This window comes from Mustela nivalis (assembly GCF_964662115.1).
Source record: "Mustela nivalis genome assembly, chromosome: 4".
Taxonomy (NCBI): Eukaryota; Metazoa; Chordata; class Mammalia; order Carnivora; family Mustelidae; genus Mustela; species Mustela nivalis.
In genome coordinates, this window is record NC_139023.1 from 1,055,286 (window position 1) to 1,076,818 (window position 21,533).

A 21,533-nucleotide genomic window follows, 5' to 3' on the forward strand; every position below is an offset into this window, starting at 1 on the left:
TTGTGACAACTTCCTATATATCTATAATTATTTATAATAGATAACTTTTTCTTTTAGTTGTATATAACTTTTCTATAACTTGTGATGGACAAGAGATATGCTGATCCAATAAATAAGTTTAAATATTAGATGCTCTTGGGTCAAAATATCCTTTTACCAAATTGACTGACCTTTTTTGAGTTCTTTGGGTAAATACTTTTTGAAAAGCTTTTTGTAATTTTAAAGAATACTTACTGAAAGCATATCACATCTTAAACCAGTGGTGCACATGTGGATTTACAGCTCATGGACTCTACTGTTCAGCTTTAATTTATAAAACATACCACACATTTTAATGTTATACAATATTTACATATAGTGGGACATAGGGGTATTTGAGTTTTATGTAAATTTTTGGTATGTGTGGTAGCCTACCCAGAATGACTTCTTTTTCTTCTTCTTTTTCTTTGTCTCCAGGTGGTGAAGCAGTATTTTCCAATTTGAAGATTCATTTGAAGGTGGCTCCTGCCGCCTGCTAATAGCAGTTCAGACTAAATTTTTTGTATCAAGTCCCCGAATGGAAGTATGACGTTGGGTCCCTCTGAAGTTTAATTCTGAGTTCTCATTAAAAGAAATTTGCTTTCATTGTTTTATTTCTTAATTGCTATGCTTCAGAATCAATTTGTGTTTTATGCCCCTCCCCCCCCAGTATTGTAGAGCAAGTCTTGTGTTAAAAGCCCAGTGTGACAGTGTCATGATGTAGTAGTGTCTTACTGGTTTTTTAATAAATCCTTTTGTATAAAAATGTATTGGCTCTTTTATCATCAGAATAGGAAAATTTGACAAATACAAAAAATTGTCATGGAGTCACCTTAGTAGAAACATAAATTTGGAAACTCGAGGGCATGGTTAAGATTGCAGTGGAATTTTAAATGTTTCTAGTAGTCTGATTTTTGCCACACTGTGACCTCCCTGTCCAAATTGGAAATTGACTTAATGTAGTTAATTTGTTTGTTGAATGTTCTAATACTACTTCCTTATGTAGCTGTTAAGATTTCTATGAATACTTTCCCAAATGCCCAATTTTTGCTTCATGTGTATTAAGCTTTTTAGAACAAATCTAGATAAATGTTAAGAACCCTTCTGCACAGATGATGCGTTACGCTTCCATTAAATAAGGTCTGAGGAAATCTGTTAATCATAATAGAAATGCAGGTAGTTGAGAGACGTTCTTAGGGATGTCGTGGATCCGTGGATCCTCCAGTGTGGAGGGAGGATTAAGGAAAAGCGTTCTGTGTCTGTGTGCCCATTTGTTTGATTTTATTTCCATATATGAAGTCTTAGTTTTTGGTGAGGGCCTTAACATATCCCAGACTGGTATCTGAAGACATTGTTAGCAGTTCTGAGTCATTTTAAGAAAGTGTGACTGGGAGTCTGATGGATTTAGGATTAGGGCAGAAGAGTTCTTCTGTTTTTTATCATTTTGTTTTATTGAGTAAATGTAAAAATTGGTAAGCTTTGAGTTGGATTTGGTATCTGTGACTGGCATTTAGGAAATTAATTCAGCAGTTTGGAAAAATCTCTTCAGATTATGACTTGAGAATAAATGTTCTACCCTAGTGGTAATTTAAGACTCTGTCTAGCCGGCTAAGTCAAGCCAGACTGCTAAGAAAAATTAGCTAGAAAAAAAACATTATAAATGAGAAATGATCTAAATTCTGTATGTAGTAGAGGGAAGTGATTTTTTCTAGTACTGGTTTTCTTTGTGGAATTGGATTGTTAAGAATAGACCTCCCAAGTAGGCAGACATCTTAACAAAAGTGAGTGCTACTAAAGTAAAACTTTCACAGTAAGTTGGGGGCCAGCAGCGTGTTCTGTGCCCGTACTGCACACAGCTTTGCTTGCCTCCGTGTTGTGTCTGGCTGCTTGCTCTGCGCACTGCAGTAGCGTTGAGTACAACTGAAAGGCCAAGACATGCAGTCTCTGAGCCTTTACAGAAAAGGCCCCGAGGCCCCTGATGCAAGTCAGAGAATTTGTGTTGGGATTGTTAAGCAGCATTGTTCTTATTTTCTGTAAGTAGTTCACGTCAAAACTTTTTTTTAAAAAGGAGTTGAAACTGATTAAAGAAATGGTTTAAGAAATGAGGTTTGCCTACCATTGTCTAACACAAAGCTCTCTGATTTTGAGTCTCCGCTGTAATGTTGAAATGCCACTCTGGCCCAGGAGTTGGTAGATGTAATTAGAAGACAGACTAACGTGTACTCTGCTTTAATTCTTTGCCCCTAGTAATTTAATATTTTGAGTTTGGGATGATTCATTCCCACTTCAGACTTTTTATAAAAGTTGCAGGGTTAAGGAAAAGCAGCTTGATTTTTTTTTTTTTTTTTTTAATACTGTTTGTTTTCATATATTCTCAGTCATATTGAAGTGTTCTTTCTGGTTCATTTTAGGCATTCTGTCTTGACCTAGATGAGTATGCTTTTGTGCCACGCACTGATGTAGTTCCAGATTTACAGAATTGAAAATTTCTCCCTTCATGCAGATCAGTCCGTCACCTTCATGCTTGTCCTCTGTATTTCAATCTGAGCGCATCGCCCTTTAGAAATCGTTGAATAACTGTTGGGGCTTGGCCATCATTCTGGGCTTCCGTTTGCCTGTTCATGTAAATCCTCCACTTCGTGAATTTCAGAGCTGCTTTCTGGACAGCCCGTCCCTCCTGCTCCGGAGACCTCCCTGTCCAAAAGGGTCTATTCTACCCTCTATGTGGATCACTCATTTTATTAGAGTTGTAAGTTTAGTGAAGAAATTGGATGGTACTTTGGTTGGTTGTTCATATGAAGTATTTTTACTCTGAAATTGCTCAGAGTTTTATCTGTGTCCACTGGTGTTCTCAAAGTCCACGATAGGATTATTTCATGGATGTTGTTGGATACTCCGTGGGTCTAGCCCGTGTGTAAACTTCTCTTGTGGTTCTGGGGACGATACTGAGTGCTCATCCCTTTCACCACCACTCGTCTTTTCCGTTGTGGAATTTTTGAGTGTAAGCTCTAGACCCCTATTTGCCACTTGAAGTGTTGGGAGTGATTTTCACAACTTTTACAGCTTTTTTTTTTTTTTTTTTTTAAGGTTTTAATTATCTGATTTCCAAGACTCCTCCCCCTTTCAACCTGTGTTAGAAACAGCAATGTATTATTTGGATATACTATTTTTTCCTCATGTCTGAGTTTATTAGTAATGACTTCAAAGGTTTGTTTCCAGATGCTTTACTTTCCTGTCACTTAGGCTTCTGCCTTTCATATTCTAAATTTTCCTCAAATGTTTGGTGATCTTTGGCTCATATTTAGGAGTGGGCAATTTTTTTTTTTTAAAGATTTTATTTATTTATTTGACAGAGATCACAAGTAGGCAGAGAGGCAGCAGAGAGAGAGGAGGAAGCAGGCTCCCTGCTGAGCAGAGAGCCCGATGCGGGGCTCGATCCCAGGACCCTGAGATCATGACCTGAGCCAAAGGCAGAGGCTTAACCCACTGAGCCCACAACGGAAAGCTGGTCAGGTTCACTGGAAGTCGGAAGTCTGTCCACTCCTGCCTGAAGGGTAGGACCCCTGGCTTCAGTGCTGGGATCCAGTGAGGGAAGGCCGACGAAGGTTCTGAACACTTGGCTTGCTCACTTCCTTTTGAGTACAGAGAGCACCTTTTCTTGTCCACTTCCACACTCTGCTTTCTGCCAGGAATGTAGGGCTCTCGTTGTTAGTACAGAGGAACTTGGGGTTTAACTGCTTGTCAAACAGACTTTGAACCAAGCATCTTAGTTTTACCTCTATTTTTAAAGGTACCTGAGCTGTCATTACTGCGCATTTGGGGGGTGTTCTGTGGTACAGTCGGATACCTGCGTTGCTGATGGCATATTCGGTTTTCTTGTCTGTCGAGTCCTTTACCACTTTCATAAGCTTTGCAGTTTCCAAGATTCTGTTGCTGTTGTCTCCTCTCCCATTCTTTGTCATGGTTTTTAAATGTTGTCTGCCCCACCCCCACCCCACCCACCTGCTTTTTCAAGTACTGGGTTTTAGTAGGGTTTCAGAAGGGACTAAAAGTGATAACGGTCTGTTTTTTAGCAGTGTTTTTTATTTGCATGGGGGTGGATGGTGACGCAGGATTTGGGGGAACGTAAAGGGGTAGATAAAGTAGAGATAGTATTCCGGAACAGTACCTTTCAGAATTTGGCCACCATAGTATGTTTTACAGTAAAGTTCTTTATTACAGAACAAATTTGTTTATTAATGGACAGTGTTAGGTAGCTTTGATTTAAATTCACCAGTTTCACAGACTTACCGAATGTATCAGTCCCACTTCTTTTCAAGTAATGTGTGAGCTTCCTTGGTCTGCTGTCCTAGTTCAAGTTTTAATACCTTTTGCTTTACTAGATGTGTGCTACCAGGTGAGTTATAATCTCTCTTCTTGGGGTTTTGGGTTTGTCTTTCATTCCTTCCTTAACCTTCAGTGAATTTCATAAGGTTGCAAGTTTTGTTTACAACATGACCATTTCCACGCTGGGTTGGCAGTTGCTGCGTTGTTGTGCACAAGTTAGAATACATTATGCGGAGCACCTGTCCGGGTGTCAGTCATGCGGAGATAATTTTGAAAGGTGGTTTCATTAATATTAGGATCCAAGTTCTTAGACCTTTGCATTCTATATGTGCTTTTGGTTTTTCACTGCTTGGAAAAGTTTTTGAAATGGTTACCTTGTACTTTAAAAAATACTTTGTTTAGTGTTTTGAGGTATTGGGAATTTTGAAAACCAGAACTGAATTTGTTTGGTTCTGAAATACATAATTTTATATGGTTTGGGGTCAGATTAACCTGAAATGTCAAGATTAGGTCCATACATAATATACTAGCACCTCTCAGTAAATTTTCTTCGGTAGCATTTTACTTAGTGTAATTCATCAGCATTCTGACAGTTAAGCATGATTCCAGACTATTCATAAAACCTGATGTGTGCTGTCGGCTTTTGACCAGCTGAGGGCCTGCCCTTCATGGGCACAGGATCAGCATCTCCTGATTCCTTCGTGGCGGACCACGTTGGAAAGTCCAGTCTGACGTTCCCACACCTGAACTGATTCTGGCAAGATGGAGTTTCAGCTTGTGCAAACTGAGTCAGCTTGGCTTGTTAATTGCTGTTAGTTGCCTATAATCTACAAATTTGGGGAAGGATTGATTATAATCCTCATTTCAAGAGGCTTGCAGAATCAGAATTGTTTGGGGCTGTCGCCTGGGAACTTGGATATCACCCACCCACCCCACCCCCCGCCAAGTGATCTTAGCTACAGTAAAGTTTTACATATTGTCCCTTTAAAATGGTTAAATATGCTGTTGCATAAGGACTTTTTTTTTTTTTTTTTTACTTTTGTCTTGTGTAAAGACAAAGATGCATGTTCTATAAATCTTAACACCACTCCAGCCTTTGAATTATGAACTCCTAAGTCTAGCTTGAAAAAAAATTTGGGAGGGCTTTGTATCCAAATGAGTGTACCGGGCGGCAGGGAGCAGCGGTGTGCCGGGGGGAAGGGCTGCTGGAGTAGCAGTGAGTAGACTCACCTGGAAACGCGGGGAGTCGGCTCCGAGTTTCAAGTTTTCTCCAGACATGCTCTCATTGCATGTCGCCTGTCTTTGGTGTGTCAGCGCTACTCACTGATCCTTGATGAACTGGCAGTCAGCAGCTCTGGAATTGTCTTGGGTGGTTGCATACTGCCCCGATGCCCTTAGGATCTTTCAGGTTCTCCCGGAGTTCCAGCAGCCTCCCAGTTTGAATGGCCGGAGTATGGTAGCCTTAGGTAATGACTGGTATCCAAGGGACTGTGCAACTTAGGAAGATCCAAGTAGTGGGTAACTGCTGAGTGTTAATTTTCCCCTGTAAACTCTGTAAATTTGGGGGGAAGGAGGGCTCTAGGGCCATGGAAAAAGGACCTTACAAAATTACTGTGCTACTTGTAGAAGGTGAGGCTTCATATGAATTATTAGATCCTAAGGAAGAGCAAGGTGTTCTTTGGTAAGAACAGTTCAGATCAGTTACTTTAATGGGCATGAGAGGAATTCTTCAGTCTTCAGAGAAAGCTTTGCATAACTCATTAAACAATGATAGAGGTTATTGGATTTTTTAAAATTCTATTTTGAGAAACTTAAGTCACTTGATCGGAAGATCGTTTCCTTCAAGGTTATTTGGTGTACATTTTATTTTGTAACTGGATAAGCTATATTCTGTTTGCACTTAAGAATTTGAATGCAAGGTTACTTTTCTGGATCTTTTATTTCTCCCCAAAATAAAATACTGGAAGAAACTTAAGAGGTCTGTTAATGTCAGAACCTAAAAGCAACATTTAACATGTCATGGAAGGTCTGCTTTGAATAAGTACTCGAGAAAAAAATTCTATAATTCCCCTTTTTTTGGTTGTATGGATGGCCTTGGGTTACACAGGGTTAATCACATTTTTAGAAGACACTTGACAATCTCACTGATGAGGTGGAACCCTTTAAAAAAAATTTGGAAGATGGTTCATTACAGTGTAGTTAAATTGGCTAAGGCAATAAAACTTTGAAATGCTCAGAAATTTGTTGTACACTGCTTCTACAATCACTGATATATAAAGCATGCTACTCCTAGTCAATTAGTTTTATGTATTAAGACCTATCAGCATGTCTTTTTTTAGTATCTGGTTGACTTGATTTTAAACTAACATGTTCTCTGTACCACTTAACATTTTCAAGACCTTCTCCAGCAAATTCTGTTAGAACCAAGTGTTTCCATTTCTAGAAGCCTATTTTTAGTCTTCATATTAAGTTTATAGTGGGCTTTAGTGGGGTTTTAATTTGCACTAAATTTTCTTTTCTGGAAGATTACTTATGTTCAAATTTAATGTAGTGCTTTTGTCTTACAATTAAACTCTTACAGCACTCATGCATTTTTTGCACTGTCTTTTTCTTTTCTTTCTTTTTTTTTAAGTTAAGCTTTCCTCTCTTGGATGAATACCTTGAAATAACAGGTCTTATTTTCTTAGTTGAAAAGGTAAGACTACTATCATGTTTAAAATGTTATAATAATGTTAAATGATGGGATTCTTTTGAAAGTTAGATTAGGCGTAATGGTCAAATAGTGCTTTAAGTTGAAGAGTCACTGGATTTAATGGAAGAAAAAGGGTAATTTTGAGTTTTCTCCATAATGTTCACGAGGAGGAATAGTAGGAGTAGGAAGACTCTCTGTGGAGGTGCTCCGTCTTTGGTCTCTACCGGTTTCGATGTCAAATGTGAGGCACTGAGAGGGCTGGTGGGCATCTGCTGGTCATGCAGACGTGTAGATTTTTCAGAGGATGACATATTGTATTAGATGTGTGAAGTAGCGCTAACGTTAGCCAAGGTATTCACACTCTGTGTAAATACAGAGGAAGCCTAACATTGCTTCACTGTTCCATTTCCTATGTGTCCATTGAGCACTTTCTGATGAGTATGGGTTAAGTCTTACTGCTGGCCTGTGGGAAGAGGTGGTCATTGTGGCAGGTCATGGTGTGGTGCCGAGCAGGTCTCTGCCACAAGTAAGTGGTCTATAGCCAGCTTGTGATTGGCCTTTTTTTCCTAAAGATCAGGCCAAATTAAATAATGGGTTTTGTTATTTTAGTCTCTGCCGTGATTCTATAGTGAGATAATATGAAATTTTAAAACAAGTTAAAAATAATCCTTTTTAAGATTTATTAAGATGTGTGAGACATTCTATTTCAATTTCTTAGAAATTGAAATAATTAGTAATCTAATCTAGTCCGTGGAACTAATTATTTCACATGAGTGTTTCTGAGGTCCAGCTCTGTTATTTGCCCTGTGTTGGGCAAAGAAAATTTAACCTCTGCAAGCATCAGTTTTTTCAAGTGAAAACTGTCTTCCTCAGGTATGGGTGTTGGGTGATAAGCATGTAAAAGTCCTTTGGGGTTGGTGGCTCTTTATTGTGAGATTAGGCACCCACTTTGAGGCCATATCTCAGCCTTAAGTAGATACTTGAGGGGGTAGAGCCCAGGCATCTTTATCGCTTAGGTAAATCAGATGATTTAGGGTTGAAAACCAAAGCTTCATATTTATTGCTGTGACTGTTCAAGAGCTGTGGAAATCATGCATATGAAAGCGTATCAAGTATTAACACCTGTATGTGCTGGGTGACCTGAATATGAAGAGTATAATACAGCCGGGCTTGAGACCTACAGCTGTGCACTGTAAGGGCATGAGTGGCCTAGCCATCTGCCAGGACTCCCCAGTTGGCTTCTGTAACACTTCTGGGTTTCCTGAAATGAGCAGAAAATAGGCTAAAACAATGTGGATTATAGAATAGTGAGATACCCTTTATAGAGGTAAGAAAGTCATGTAAGCATGTTTGTGGGGAAAGGAAGAATGATAGGTGGTTGAGTTTTGGGATTTAAAATGTGAGGTGTTTCATGATACCCAGTAGAGAGAGAACAGTTTGGAATTCAAAAGAGGCTGTTTGCCGGAGAAGGCAATGTGAAGGGAGTAAATGAAAGCACCGCAGAGAGTTTGGGGAATGAAGAGGCCACCGGATGGGCTCCGCGGCAGCCCCGTCGACGCTGGAGTGCGCGGCTGGAGGAGGCCACCGGCACCCCCACGGCCCTCGGTGTCTTCGATGGTTGATCCGGTTTTCTTTTACGAGCCCCGTGGAATCAGGCAAGTGACACTGCTTATCCTTCAGTTTTCTTGACTGTAAATTGGAAATAACAGTCCCGACCTGAGGGTTGTGGGGATTGAGAATCTCTGAAGTACTTAAACAGCTACTGCCACATAGTAAATGCTTGGTCACATCACTGTTACTGTCAACTGTCTTTGTCGAGATAAATTCAATTTCTAATAAGATTTCATTACTATCTCACTTAGAACCCATGAAATTTTCCTCAGTGACTGAAGCTGGTGTTGATTATCTTTCTGGAATTTATTCTCTGCCATGCAATGTACCACTTAAGTAGACCTTGTTCCTTTAATGTGTTTATGAGTTTTATTGGTCTTGCCTCCTCAGTTGGAATGTAAGCTTCCTTTGGGATTAGGTCCATTTCTTATACTTCCATTTAGATAGCCCCTAATTTCTCAAACATCCGTTGTCCTATCAGTGTGACTTAAAATAAATCCTGATGTTTTAGAACTGTTTGGGTGCAGAGTAGGAGCTGAACAATATTTGAATGCAGAAGTAAATGAAGAGTCTAAGATTGCCTTAATATTTATCTCTTTCTTCTCAGGCATTTTCTGACAAGGGAAGCACAGAGAGCAGGTAAACGCTCCTTATTAAACAAGTGCTTTTCTTCTTCCTGACTCTAAAGCTCGAGGAAAACAGGCATCATGTGGAACTCACCGCCTGGGTTAAGGGTGCTCCACGTGGGGAGCGAGGAGCCGGTCAGACACTCTTCAGTTCTAGGCTCCTGGGTATTGGCTTCCTACTGTGTGACACTGGGGAGCGGGGGAGATGAGACGATCCTTAGGTTGATGTCTGGTACTCACGATCAGCAAACAGATATATTTTTAAAGATTTTATTTATTTGACAGAGCTCCCATGAGCTTGGGGAGGAGAAGAGGCAGAGGGAGAAGCAGGCGCCCTGACCAGGCGCTCCATCCCAGGATTCTGAGATCATGACCCGAGCTGAAGGTAGGCAACTTAACTGGCTGAGCCACCCACGCGCCCCCACAAGTGTATTTTCTACATGATTACAAATTACAGAAATGTTAGGAGACACTGTACAGGCCTCCAAAATAACAGCAGCCAAGTACATGACGATTCCCCGCCTCACGACCCCCTCTTACGATTCCTCTCTCTCCCCAGCCTCCTCAAAACAACCTCCCAATCTGCAAAAAGCAAAAATACTCATGTCTCGTGTCTTATCTGGCCCACAGTTAACTTACGGCATGAGACAATACACTCTGAGTTCAAGGTAAGGGTTTCATATATGCACAGCTGGTACTTGAATAAGTGACATCTTCAGCTTTCTAGCTCTGTGACCCTGAACGTGGCATTTAGCTTGGCGACTTTCTCATCTGCCAAATAGATGGCGAACAAACATTTACCTAGCACTTCTTTGACAGCCACTGTTCTATGTGCCTTACATTATATTTAATAGTTTCTACCTCTTTATGTCATTGTAAAATTAATGAGGGACTTCTTTTTTTAAGATTTTTATTTTTATTTTTATTTATTTGACAGACAGAGATCACAAGTAGGCAGAGAGGCAGAGAGAGACAGGAGGAAGCAGGCTTCCCCGCTGAGCAGAGAGCCCGATGCGGGGCTCAATCTCAGGACCCCGAGATCATAACCTGAGCTGAAGGTAGGGGCCTTAACCCACTGAGCCACCCCGGCGCCCCTAATGAGAGACTTCTTGCCCAAAGCACTTAGTACATTATATCAGAGTACATGTTCAATATATCACCTATTTTTCCTCCTGGATATAAATTACAGAAACTCTAAAGTTTCTAACATTAAAAATCCTATAAAAAGTATTTTGTGAATGGAAAGGTTCATATTCTGCTGGAGGAACAAGCTTGGTGCCTAATTAAAGTGCGGATACTTGGGCGCCCGGGTGGCTCAGTTAAAGGTCTGCCTTTGGCTCAGGTCATGATCTGGGATCCCGGGATGGAGTCCTGTGTCAGGCTCCTTGCTCAGCTTGGTGGTGTGGGGTCTGCTGCTCCCTCTCCCTCTGCCTGCCACTTACCCTGCTTGTGCTCTGTCAAATAAATAAATAAAAATCCTTTTAAAAAATGCTGATACTTGATCATTATCAGAATTAAAATGAGTTATTTAGCAGATAGGAACCCCTGTTCTTTTATTCTTCCCTATGGATCAGTAAATGATTTTTATTTTATTTTTAATTTTTATTTTTTTAAAAGATTTTATTTATTTGTGAGAAGCGAGCACAGCAGAGGAGGAGTGGAGGGAAGGGGGGAAGCAGCGGTTGATGTGGGGCTTGACCAATCCCAGGACCCCAAGATCATGACCTGAGCTGAATGCAGATGCTTAACCAACTGAGCCACCCAGGCGCCCCCCTAAATTTTTTTTTTTTAAAGATTTTATTTATTTGACAAAGAGTGAGCACAAGTAGGGGGAGCATCAGACAGAGGGAGAAGCAGGCTCCCTGCCAAGCAGGGGGCAGGATGTGGGGCTCGATCCGAGGACCCTGGGATCATGACTCAAGCAGACACTTAATGAGATACCCAGGTGCCCCCCCCCCCCCCCCCCAAGAAGTGATTTTTAAAACCAACTTAACACTTCAAGTTCCTTCTTAGGAGATAGAACTCATGAAGTGTTAACAACCGCAAAGTGAAGTTAGATGCTTTGGTTGTTAGAAATCTTAGTGATTTGAGGTTATTGGATGAAGTGTATCATGTGGGGAAAGACAGCAGCTGTTAGGGTGGTAAAATAGGACTTGTGACTTCCTAGGGAAATAGTACAGCTTTGTAATTTAAAAATTTTTATCCAAGGAAATGTCTAGTATAGAACAATGTCTTGAGCTGTCATTTCAAATGAAAGAATATGGAGAAGAGATGAATGTCTGTTTCTGGACTGTGCACTCGTGTTAAGGCTCCTATTTCTAAGGAAATTAGAAGTTCACAGTCATTTTTTTCCTAAGAAGTAAGATAATAGAGATTTAATGCCACAAACGCAATCATTTTTTTCCCTAGGAAGTAATAGTTAACGCTCAGCGCTGACTATGTGGTAGATAAAATGCTATGCAGTATTACTGTCAGCTCCATTTCACAGATGAGGAGACAAGGGCACAGGTTAAATAACTGGTCCAGAGTCACCCAGCTGGTATGTGGCTGAGTGGAGGGTTAAGCTTCAGTGATGTGACTCCACGGTTTGTGCTCCTCGTCTTGATGAAGGGACAAGAGGCTGGGAAGTAGCTGGAAGTGGGAACAACAAATGGGACTGCAGCAGGGACAAGGCACGAGGAAGGATGTCCAAGCCCCGCGTCCTGCAGTCTTCCTGCACCAGAGGATACTTTCGTAATCGCTGGTCATGGACTCCTCTGTTTACACGTAACCATTTATTGGTAATTGCTGGTCTGGGGAGGAAAGGGGTCAGGTTGGTATCACTTTCGTACTTAGAAGAATGATGATGACGGAGAGGAGAATGGCCACAGTGATGATGGTGACTTTTCTGAAGTGTTTCCACCACATCCTCCTAAGAGCCTTACTCGTGTTTTGGGATTCTTTGGCCTGAAATAAAAATGAACACAAACATCACGTTTTCTTTCTGTATGTGGATGCATGGGCACACCCCAGTCCTCCTCAGAGCTGTCTGAAAGCACAGACTGAGCCTGGTTTGACCAGTCTCAGAGTCTCAGTAAGTGTGAACAGCTTTCACAGGACGATTGATGCACCAAGATTCCAGACGCCCTCCCTGCTGTGTTCAGCTGGGCTTGTGTGAGCTTTGTTAAGTCCATGACCTACCGCGACCAGGTTACTCACTCTTTGAGCTTCAGTTTCCTCATCTTCACTTCATGATTTCACTTAAATCCCTTACAACCCTATTTAAAATCGCGACTCCCCACCCCCATGGTGAGCCTGGGTAGCTCGCTGGTTAAGCAGCCAACTCGTGGTTTCAGCTCAGGTCATGATCCCAGGCTTATGAGATGAAGCCCCGCGTGGGGCTCTGCGCTCTGCACGGAGTCGGCTTGAGATTCTCCTGCGCCCTCTCCCTGTCCCTGCTCGCTCACTCTCTCTCTAAACGTTAATTAATTAAAGACAGTGCTACTCCCCTCTCCATCCAGGAAAATAATATTTCCCTTCAATACATTATTTTTCTCTAGAGTACTTACCTCATATCTAGCATTATATAAATTTTTATCTTTTTTTAGAGAGGGAGGGAGAATCTTAAGCAGGCTCTGCTCTCATGGAGCCTGACATGGAGCTCAGGCCCACGACCCTAAGATCGTAACGGGAACTGCCGAAATCAAGAGTCGGTGCTCCCTGAGTCACCCTGGTGCCCCACGTTGTGCAAATTTTACTTATTGTCCAGAAAGTAAGCTTCATGAAGGCAGAGGTTTTGGTATGCTTCACTCACTGCTACATTACCAACAGTGCCTAACACAGAACATTCTTCTGCTTTTCTTTTCTTTTTTTTTTTTGCAACTGGAATCATTCTTCTGCTTTTCTTCAGCACCTGTACATTGCTATTGAGAAATGTGGTGCTATTCTAATGACCAAGCCTTTGTGTTTTCTCTCTGAAAACACTTAAAATCTCTCTTCCTTTTTGATGTTCTTTAATTTCAGGATTACATACCCAGCTATGGTCCTTGTTTTGTTCATTCAATCTGGAAACTCGTCACTTAGTTCTAGGAATGTTTCTTGTATTACTCTGATTTCCTCTCCTTTGATTTCCTTCATATTCTTTTTCTGAAACTCCCATTATTTTTTTTTTAAAGATTTATTTATTTATTTGACAGAGAGAGAGAGAGCAGAAGCAGGCAGAGAGGCAGGAGAGTAAGAGGGAAGGGCAGGCTCCCTGCTGAGCAGAGAGCCCGATGTGGGGCTTGATCCCAGGACCCTGAGATGATGACCTGAACCAAAGGCAGAGGCTTAACCCACTGAGCCATCCAGGTGCCCCTGAAATTGCTGTTATTCAGATGTTGGATCTCTCCGACTGATTTACTGTATTCCTTATCTTTCCTCTTTCTTTGCTCTCCTTTCTGAGAGAGTATCTCGACTTTATATTATAATAATTCCATTCAATTTTAAATTTTTACTATTGTTTTTATTTCCAAAAGATGTCTTTTGTCCTATGAGTAAGCTTTTATGTGGTTTTTTTTATCTTTGTTTCGAGGATGTATTACCTTCTGTTACTTTTCTGTAGACAGAGATTGGGGAATGGTCACCATATTCAAAATACAGATATTCAAGATCAGGTTTTTCACTTAATCCATCTGACTTATACGCTGGTCACTCTGGCCTCAACTGCACGTGGTGTCTGAGTTTAGAGCCTCTCTGATATTGTCTTTAAATAATATTTATTATCCTTTGTCAGGGGTAGGGAGAAGCAGCAATATGGCTATAAAACGTGGGAAGGGCCCTGCAGATGACACGTTCCTTTGAGAGCCTTTATACCCGGTCTGGTCTTCTCAGACTTACACTGCAGGTCCACGCTTACGAGTACCATGTTCTCCACTTTCTGAGCCCTTCCCAGGTTCTATGACCCGGATCGGCTTGCGTCTTAATGTCTTCTCTACAAACTTGCTAACGAGGACTCATAATCCATTTCTAGCTTCCAAAATTGTTGACATTTCTTACCTGTTGTCTTTTCTCTTGTTTCTTTTCTTTTTTAGATTTTATTTATTTATATGACAGATCACAAGCAGGCAGAGAGTGGGGGAGGAAGCAGGCTCCCTGCCGGGCTCAGTTCCAGGACCCTGGGATCATGTCCCGAGCCGAAGGCAGAGGCTCAACCCACTGAGCCACCCAGGCGCTCCTTTTCTCTTTTTCCTTTTCTTCCTTTTCTTTTTTTTTTTTTTTGAACTTATTTATTTTATCGTAGAGAGTGTGAGCAGGGGAAGGGGCAGAGGGAGAGAAATCAGGAAAGAATCCCAAGCAGACTCTGGCGGAGTGTGGAGTCTGTCACAGGACTCAATCCCACCACCCTGGGACAGTAACCTGAGCCGAAATCAAAGAGAAGCTTAATTGACTGAGCCCCCCAGGCACCCTTCTCTTGTTTTTTATACATTATACATGTATTATTATTACACATTATACATTGTTTTATACATTAAAATCCCTAATTATTGCTTCACCTATCAATTTATTAGAGTTTTGAGAGTATACCAAAATAAATGGACCTGTTTAATCAGCCAAATTATAATTCATGCCCCGTATTTACCTATAGAGTGACTGAGAGAAAGCTTATGGGCCTAGTTTTTATTAAAAAGCCAAATCTGTTTCCCAAGAACATGCAGTAGAGTCTTTTACATAAAGATCAAGAGAAAAGAGAGAACCAATTTTGTTAAAATAGAGGTTTTACTGAGAATGATTATGTGCTGTGTGAAAATATTGTGAGAAAAACTAAAATACTTCAGTCAAATATTTTATTGAGCTACTTCTATTCAGTTGGCTTCAAAGAAAAAGTAATTTTTTTTTTCATGTAATCAGGCATGCATAAAAGTGAAATTTGGAAGGTAAGGCCGTTGGGTGAAATAGAATCTCTTAAAACTTTTTTGGGGGGTCATATTTTCATAGTGTTTAGATGTTGCCACTTTCCCCAAAAGAAAGACATGTAATCTGGGGGCCTGGGTGGCTCACATGGTTGAGCGTATGCCTCAGCTCAGATCATAATCTCAGGGTCCTGGGATTGAGCCCCGAGTTGGGCTCTTTGCTTGGGGGGGTGTCTGCTTCTCCCTCTTACACTGTCTCTCCCCCTGCTTGTGCTCTGTCTCTCTCTCTCAAATGAATAAGTAAAATCTTTAAAAAAAAAAGACATAATTTAATGAGAAAAGATCTAGCAATATGGTGATTAGGTAACCCCTTAACCCTCCTGCCACTATTACTACTCAGAAGTGCTAGGTAAAATATAACAAGCAAACTGAAATTCATAGCTGAATTTGGAAGAATGTAAGGCCTGTTGCAGGAACCTAGAAGAGCAGTGAAAAATTGCACTTATGGTGCAGCTCCTCTGTATTTGGGAGGGTGAGGATGTGGCTTCTGTCATCCGGGGCTTAGGATTTCACTGTTCATCAGTACAGCAGGCTAAACTCTGGGCTTACATGAGGCGATGGAACTATACTGAATTCTCCTCCTTCCTGTTAACTAAGCTCAAAACTTGGGACTCCTCAGCTCTTTCTCACCACACATTCAGTCTGTCCGCAATTCCAATTTGTGGCATCTTCAAAGTATATTCAGAATCCAAGCACTTTTCACCACTTGTACTGCAGTCAATGGTCATTTACTGTTACCTAAACCTTTACTGCTTTCTCCGCTCTTTAATTTTTTGCTGAAACTCAGACTTTTTCTCTTAGGTAATTTTGCAACTACCAAACACTTCCTTTAGAATTTCCTTAGGGCAGATGGGATAAAGGCAGCCGGCTGTCCACGGAGGACTTGACTCCCCTTCTATCATGTGGAATTGTTGCTGGCAACCATCACTCCGACCACAGGCCACATTTCTCAGGCTCCTCACCCCACCCTACGCTGCGTCCCTCTCTGCCTCTTGCACTGAGGCAAACTATCAGACTAATTCTTACCAGTAGGTTGTGGGTAGAAGTGATGGGTCTCATTTTGGGGCTGAAGTGGACGTAAGTGAATGTGCTCCCTCCGCTCCCTGGTTAACCATCTGCTACCGGAAACTGAAAGACGCCGAGCTCCAAGGCAACGGCAGAGTCACGAAATGGGAACATGAAAATCTTGGGTTCCTGGATTACCATGTGAAAGTATGCCCACCAAAAACCTGTCTTAGACTGTTATACAACCAAGAAATAAACCTCTGTTTAGTTAAAACACTGAAAGCTGACATATGTTGGTACAGCTAGTGTTTCTCTAATATTTCAGTTGGTCGGATGAGATGTTATTATAAGAATCTGAAACGTGGCATTGGTTTAACCAGGGTTGGTAAACTGTGAAGAAACTGCTGTTTGGGGCTGGAAAGATAAAGACCTATGCTCTTCAGAATAAAATATCTGATAGTTTTATATCTCCTATGACAACTTGGAAGGTGAACAAATTGCCTATTGAGTCTCACTTTGGAAGAAACTTTTGGAAAACAGAATGGTAGTGGTGTGAGTTGAGTTCTTGTTTCTGACTGCATTTATCAAGGTACCAAATGACCGATTTGCAAGAAGAAATGAAAAAGGAATAGAGAGGGTGCCGAAATGTGGAACACTGAAACACTGGATAAGCTGATGTTTTTTTTTGGCCCAAACAGTAGGAAATAAGATTAAAAAGGTGGTTAATGACAAGTGTCCCTTAAGATTCTGCCCCTCCTCAATAACAAAAAACCAGAAACCTATTCAAAATTGGGCAAAGGCTTGAATAGAGTTTCTTCAAAGAAGATCTATAAATGGCCAATAAGCAGGTGAAAAGATGCTCAACATCATTAGTCATTGAGGAAATGGAAATCTAAACGAGATGCTAATAAAAAAAATGAGATGCTAGTTCATACCCAGTAGGATGGCTGTAATTAAAAAAAAAATTGTTGGAGAGGATGTGGAGAAACTGGAACCCTCTTAAACTACTGGTAGGTACTTTGGGGTACCCTCTTACACTACTAGGTTCAACCACCGAGGAAAATAGTTTGGAAGTCACCTCAAAAAGTTAACACAGAATTACCATATGACCTAGCAATTCCACTCCTATGTATATACACAGAGGAATTGAAAAGTTTTCAAACAGAAGTTCATACACGAATGTTTGGGGCAGTATTACAGTAGCCAAAAGGCAGAAACAACCCAAATGCTCACCAACGGACGACAACTGGGTAAAGATGTAGAGACGTCTCTGTGCAATGGACTATTACTCCGCCACAGAAAGCAGTGGATTACTGGTGTGTGCTGGGACATGGATGAAGCTGAGAGCACGCTGAATGAAAGAAGCCGGACACAACAACAGATCGTATGATTTTGTTGACAGGAGATAGCCAGAATAGGTGAATCCGTAGAGACAGAAAGCAAATTCGTGGTTCCCAGGTGCTGGGGAGTAACTGATGAATGGGTATGAGGCTTCGTTTTGGGGGACGAAAATGTTTTGGAACTAGTAAGATGTTGGGTATACACTTTATGAATATATTAAATGTCACTGAATTATATACTTTAAAATACTAATTTTACCTCAATTAGAAAAAAAAAGGTTCTGGGGAGCCTGGGTGGCTCAGTCAGATATGCATCTGCCTTCACCTCAGGTCATGATCCTGGAGTCCTGGGGTTCCCGTGTAGGCAGGGAGTCTGATTCTCCCTCTGCTCCTCCCCTAGCGGCTTCTCCCTCTCGCTTACTCTCTCTCAAAGAATAAAAAATTTTGAGGAAAAAAAAAAAAGATTCTGCCCTGCAGTAGAGATGAGATTAAGGGTATAATAAGGTACCTACCCAAGCCTTATGGCCTCAAGGTACTTGTCTTTAAATTGAGAGGGAGGCATGAGGGCGCAGAAGCAAAGAAATAACCAGGTTTCAGAATATTGTCCAGAAAAGAACCTTACATGTGGCTACAGGCATTGGAAAGAACTAGAAGCAAAAAGATTAGAAATCATCAAGTTTCGAACAGAATTAAAAATAAACCAAAATCTGTTTCTTTGAAAAGATTAAAAAAAAAAAACTTGATTAAAAAATTAAGAGTTTAGGAAGGAGAAAATTAAACCAACCATAGGCACAAGATAGATTATAAAAATTCTATAAGAATACAGCCTCACATGGCATTTAGTATACAGCTTTTATACAGAGAGTCTTTTGAGTCCACAAAGATAAAATTATAAAACTGAATCCTACAACACACACGTTTAATGTGCAATGTATCATATTAACAAGTTTAAGAAGAAAAATCATCTCAATGTAAAAATAGCATTTGATACAATTCAACACCCTTTCATGATAAAATTTCTTGGCATATGAGGAATAGAAATGAAGTTGTATAACTTGTTACAAAATATCAAAATCTGAATGTAAATGTAATACTTTATTGGGAAGCGTTAGAAATAATCATTTTAAATTGAGAACAAAACAAGTATTTCAGGTGTCACCATTTCTATTCATCATTTTCCTGGCATTGCTAGCTAACAGGAAGACAAGCAAAATAAAAAAGTAAGTAAGTAAATAAATGGAATCTAGCTAGCTCAGTTGGTAAGGCATATGACTGTTGATCTTGGGGTTGTGAGTTCGAGGGCTGTGTTGTGTATAGAAATTACTTAAAAATAAAATCTTAAAAAAATACGTATATTGGAAAGGATGAAAAAATACAGTCATTATTTATATATGATAAAATTTCAATGTAGAAAATGCAAAAAAATCCCTAAACAATACTATCATGAAAAATTTCACTAAGATTTAGGATACAAAGGCAGAATATAAAAATTGATTATGTTTCTACTAATCAAAAAAAGCTTTTGAAAGAGACCTAGAAAAATGAAGACACATAGCATGTCCAGAGGTGGGACAACACTATTTTAAAGATGTCAATCCTCCCCATATTAACGTAATTCCAGCTAACACCCCAACAATTTGTGTGTGTGTAACCTGAGATGTAGGTTCTAAACTTTGCTGAAAGAGAGAGTAAGACTTGCCCACACAATTTTCCCAAAGTAGAAAGTAACTTGCCCTATAAGATATTAAGGCTTCTTATAAAACTTATAAAAACCATAGTAACTAAAACAGTATAGTACTAGTCCAGGGATAAAGAAATAGACAAGTAGAATACTTACATATAAATTAAAAGGATGAAAACATGATATATGGTAGGGTCGGCATTACAAAACCAAAGAGGAACGGCTGAGCTAGTCAATAAATGGTGTTTGGGCAAAACTGGTTTTTCCAACAGAAAATAATAAAATTTTGATTACTATCTCATACTATGTGCAAAAATAAAATTCCAGGTTTTTTAAAGATCCATGTTTAAGGGGCACCTGGGTGGCTCAGTCAGTTAAGCATCTTCCAGGGTCCTGGGATCGAGCCCTGAGTCTTGCTCTCTGCTCAGTGCAGAGCCTGCTTCTGCCTGCTCCTGCTCTCGGCATTTCTGTTGCTATCTCTGTCTCTGTCAAATAAATAAATAAATAAAATCTTAAAAAATCCATGTTTAAGAAGCAGGATTTAAAACTTTTAGGAAACAATATGAATATCTTTATAACCTGGGGAAAGGAAGAAGTTGTGTGTGTGTGTGTTTTTTTTTTTTTTACATATTTTTATTCCCTTATTCATTTTGGACTATATTCAAAAGAATGAAACTGAACCACTGTCTTACACCACACACTCAAAATGGATTAAAGACCTAACTGGGAGACCTGAAACCATAAAACTCCTAATAACAACAGCAACAACTATAAGCAATAATTTCTTGGATATCAGCTTTAACAACCTATTTATGGATATGTCTCCTTAGACAAGGGAACCAAAGCAAGCAAACTATTGGAACTATGCCAAAATAAAAAACTTGTTTAGGAAAGGAAACCATGATACTTGCATTTTTAAAGAATAGTTTCAGTGTGGAGGATGACTGGAATAGAATCAAACTAAAAATAGGGAGAACGAGGGGTGCCTGGGTGGCTCAGTGGGTTAAAGCCTCTGCCTTCGGCTTGGGTCCTGGGATCGAGTCCCACGTTGGGCTCTCTGCTCAGCAGGGAGCCTGTTTCCTTCTCTCTGCCTGCCTCTCTGCCTACTTGTGATCTCTGTCTGTCAAATAAATAAATAAATAAAATCTTTGTAAAAAATTAAAAAAATAAAAATAGGGAGAATGATTAAATAGAGGGAAGGCAATAGACAAATAATCGAACATGGAGTGATACAGTGAGTGGCACTGGGATGGGCAGAAAGTGGAATTTAGCCATTCCGTGGGTTACTATCCAGCAATGGAAAGGAATAATATAATAACACACACAAAAACATGAATATCAGAAAACTATTAGTAAGTCAAGAAGCCAAGCACAACGTGTATCTTATAATTTTATTTATATGAAGTTCTAGAAAAGACAACGCTATAGCGGCAGAAAGGAGGTCAGTGGTAGGCTGGGGTCAGGGGAGGGTCAGCTGCAAAGCACAGGAAGATTTTAAGATGGAAGAGCTATTCTATGACTTGACTGTGGTTACACAATTGTACACAAGTACCACCGTTCATCAAACTCTGCTTAAAGTGGGTGGATATTATTTTATGTAAACAATATCTTGTTGTTTCTAAAAGTGAAAAAGTGAGACCAAGAATAGAAAAGATTTCAGGAGGTAGAACTGATAGGACTTGGTGAGTAGAAAGTATGTGTATATTTTGTTTTACATGGTGGCTGTGTTTCTCAAAAAGATCTATAAAATTAAATTTTAAAATGCTCTAAGGTATTCAACCCTTATTGATTGCCTTAAAAGTATTTGCTAATAGAGAATTTTGAACATATGCAAAAGTTGACAGAATGGCATAATGAACTCTATATACTTGACATCTAGGTGTTTGTTTGTTTTTTTTTTAAGTTTTTATTTATTTATTTGAGAGAGCATGAGCTGGGGAGGGGTGCAGAGGGAGAGGGGAGAGGGGGAAGCAGACTTCCCCCTGAGCAGGGAGCCTGACTTGGGGCTCAATCCCAAGACTCCAGGATCATGACCTGACCCCAAGTCAGACACTCAACCGACTGAGCCACCCAGGCACCTTCAACATCAAGTTTTAACAGTCACCCATTTATGGACAATTTTGTTTTCTTTATACCCCATTCTACTCCTGAACTATTCTGACGCTAATCTCAGACATTACATAAATTCACTTGAGATATTTTAATATGTATCTCTAATAAGTAAGGACTCTTTAAAGCACAATATCATTATCACACCTAAGAATTAATGATACTCCTTAATGTTATCTAATATCTGGTCAGAGT

General features: G+C 40.1%; 2 protein-coding genes across 11 annotated transcripts in view; one reads left to right on the top strand and one right to left on the bottom strand.

The window, feature by feature from the left end:
- Positions 1-784, top strand: part of HNRNPD (heterogeneous nuclear ribonucleoprotein D) — a 17,419-nt gene extending 16,635 nt beyond the window's left edge. For all 5 annotated transcript variants that reach the window (XR_014310562.1, XM_082726509.1, XM_082726511.1 and 2 more), the window contains one exon: positions 457-784. The gene's annotated coding sequence lies outside the window, so the exon portion shown is untranslated. The remainder of the gene's footprint in view (positions 1-456) is intronic.
- Positions 629-21,533, bottom strand: part of LOC309862531 (uncharacterized protein) — a 38,954-nt gene continuing 18,049 nt past the window's right edge. For 3 of the 6 annotated variants that reach the window (XM_082726518.1, XM_082726517.1, XM_082726519.1), the window contains one exon: positions 629-8,725. In XM_082726518.1, coding sequence (XP_082582644.1) covers positions 8,429-8,725 — 297 coding nt within the window. In that variant the 3' untranslated portion in view covers positions 629-8,428. Of the gene's footprint in view, positions 12,220-15,466; positions 19,715-21,533 lie in introns of those variants that run through there. The other 3 variants (XM_082726521.1, XM_082726520.1, XM_082726522.1) reach the window with 2 other exon arrangements.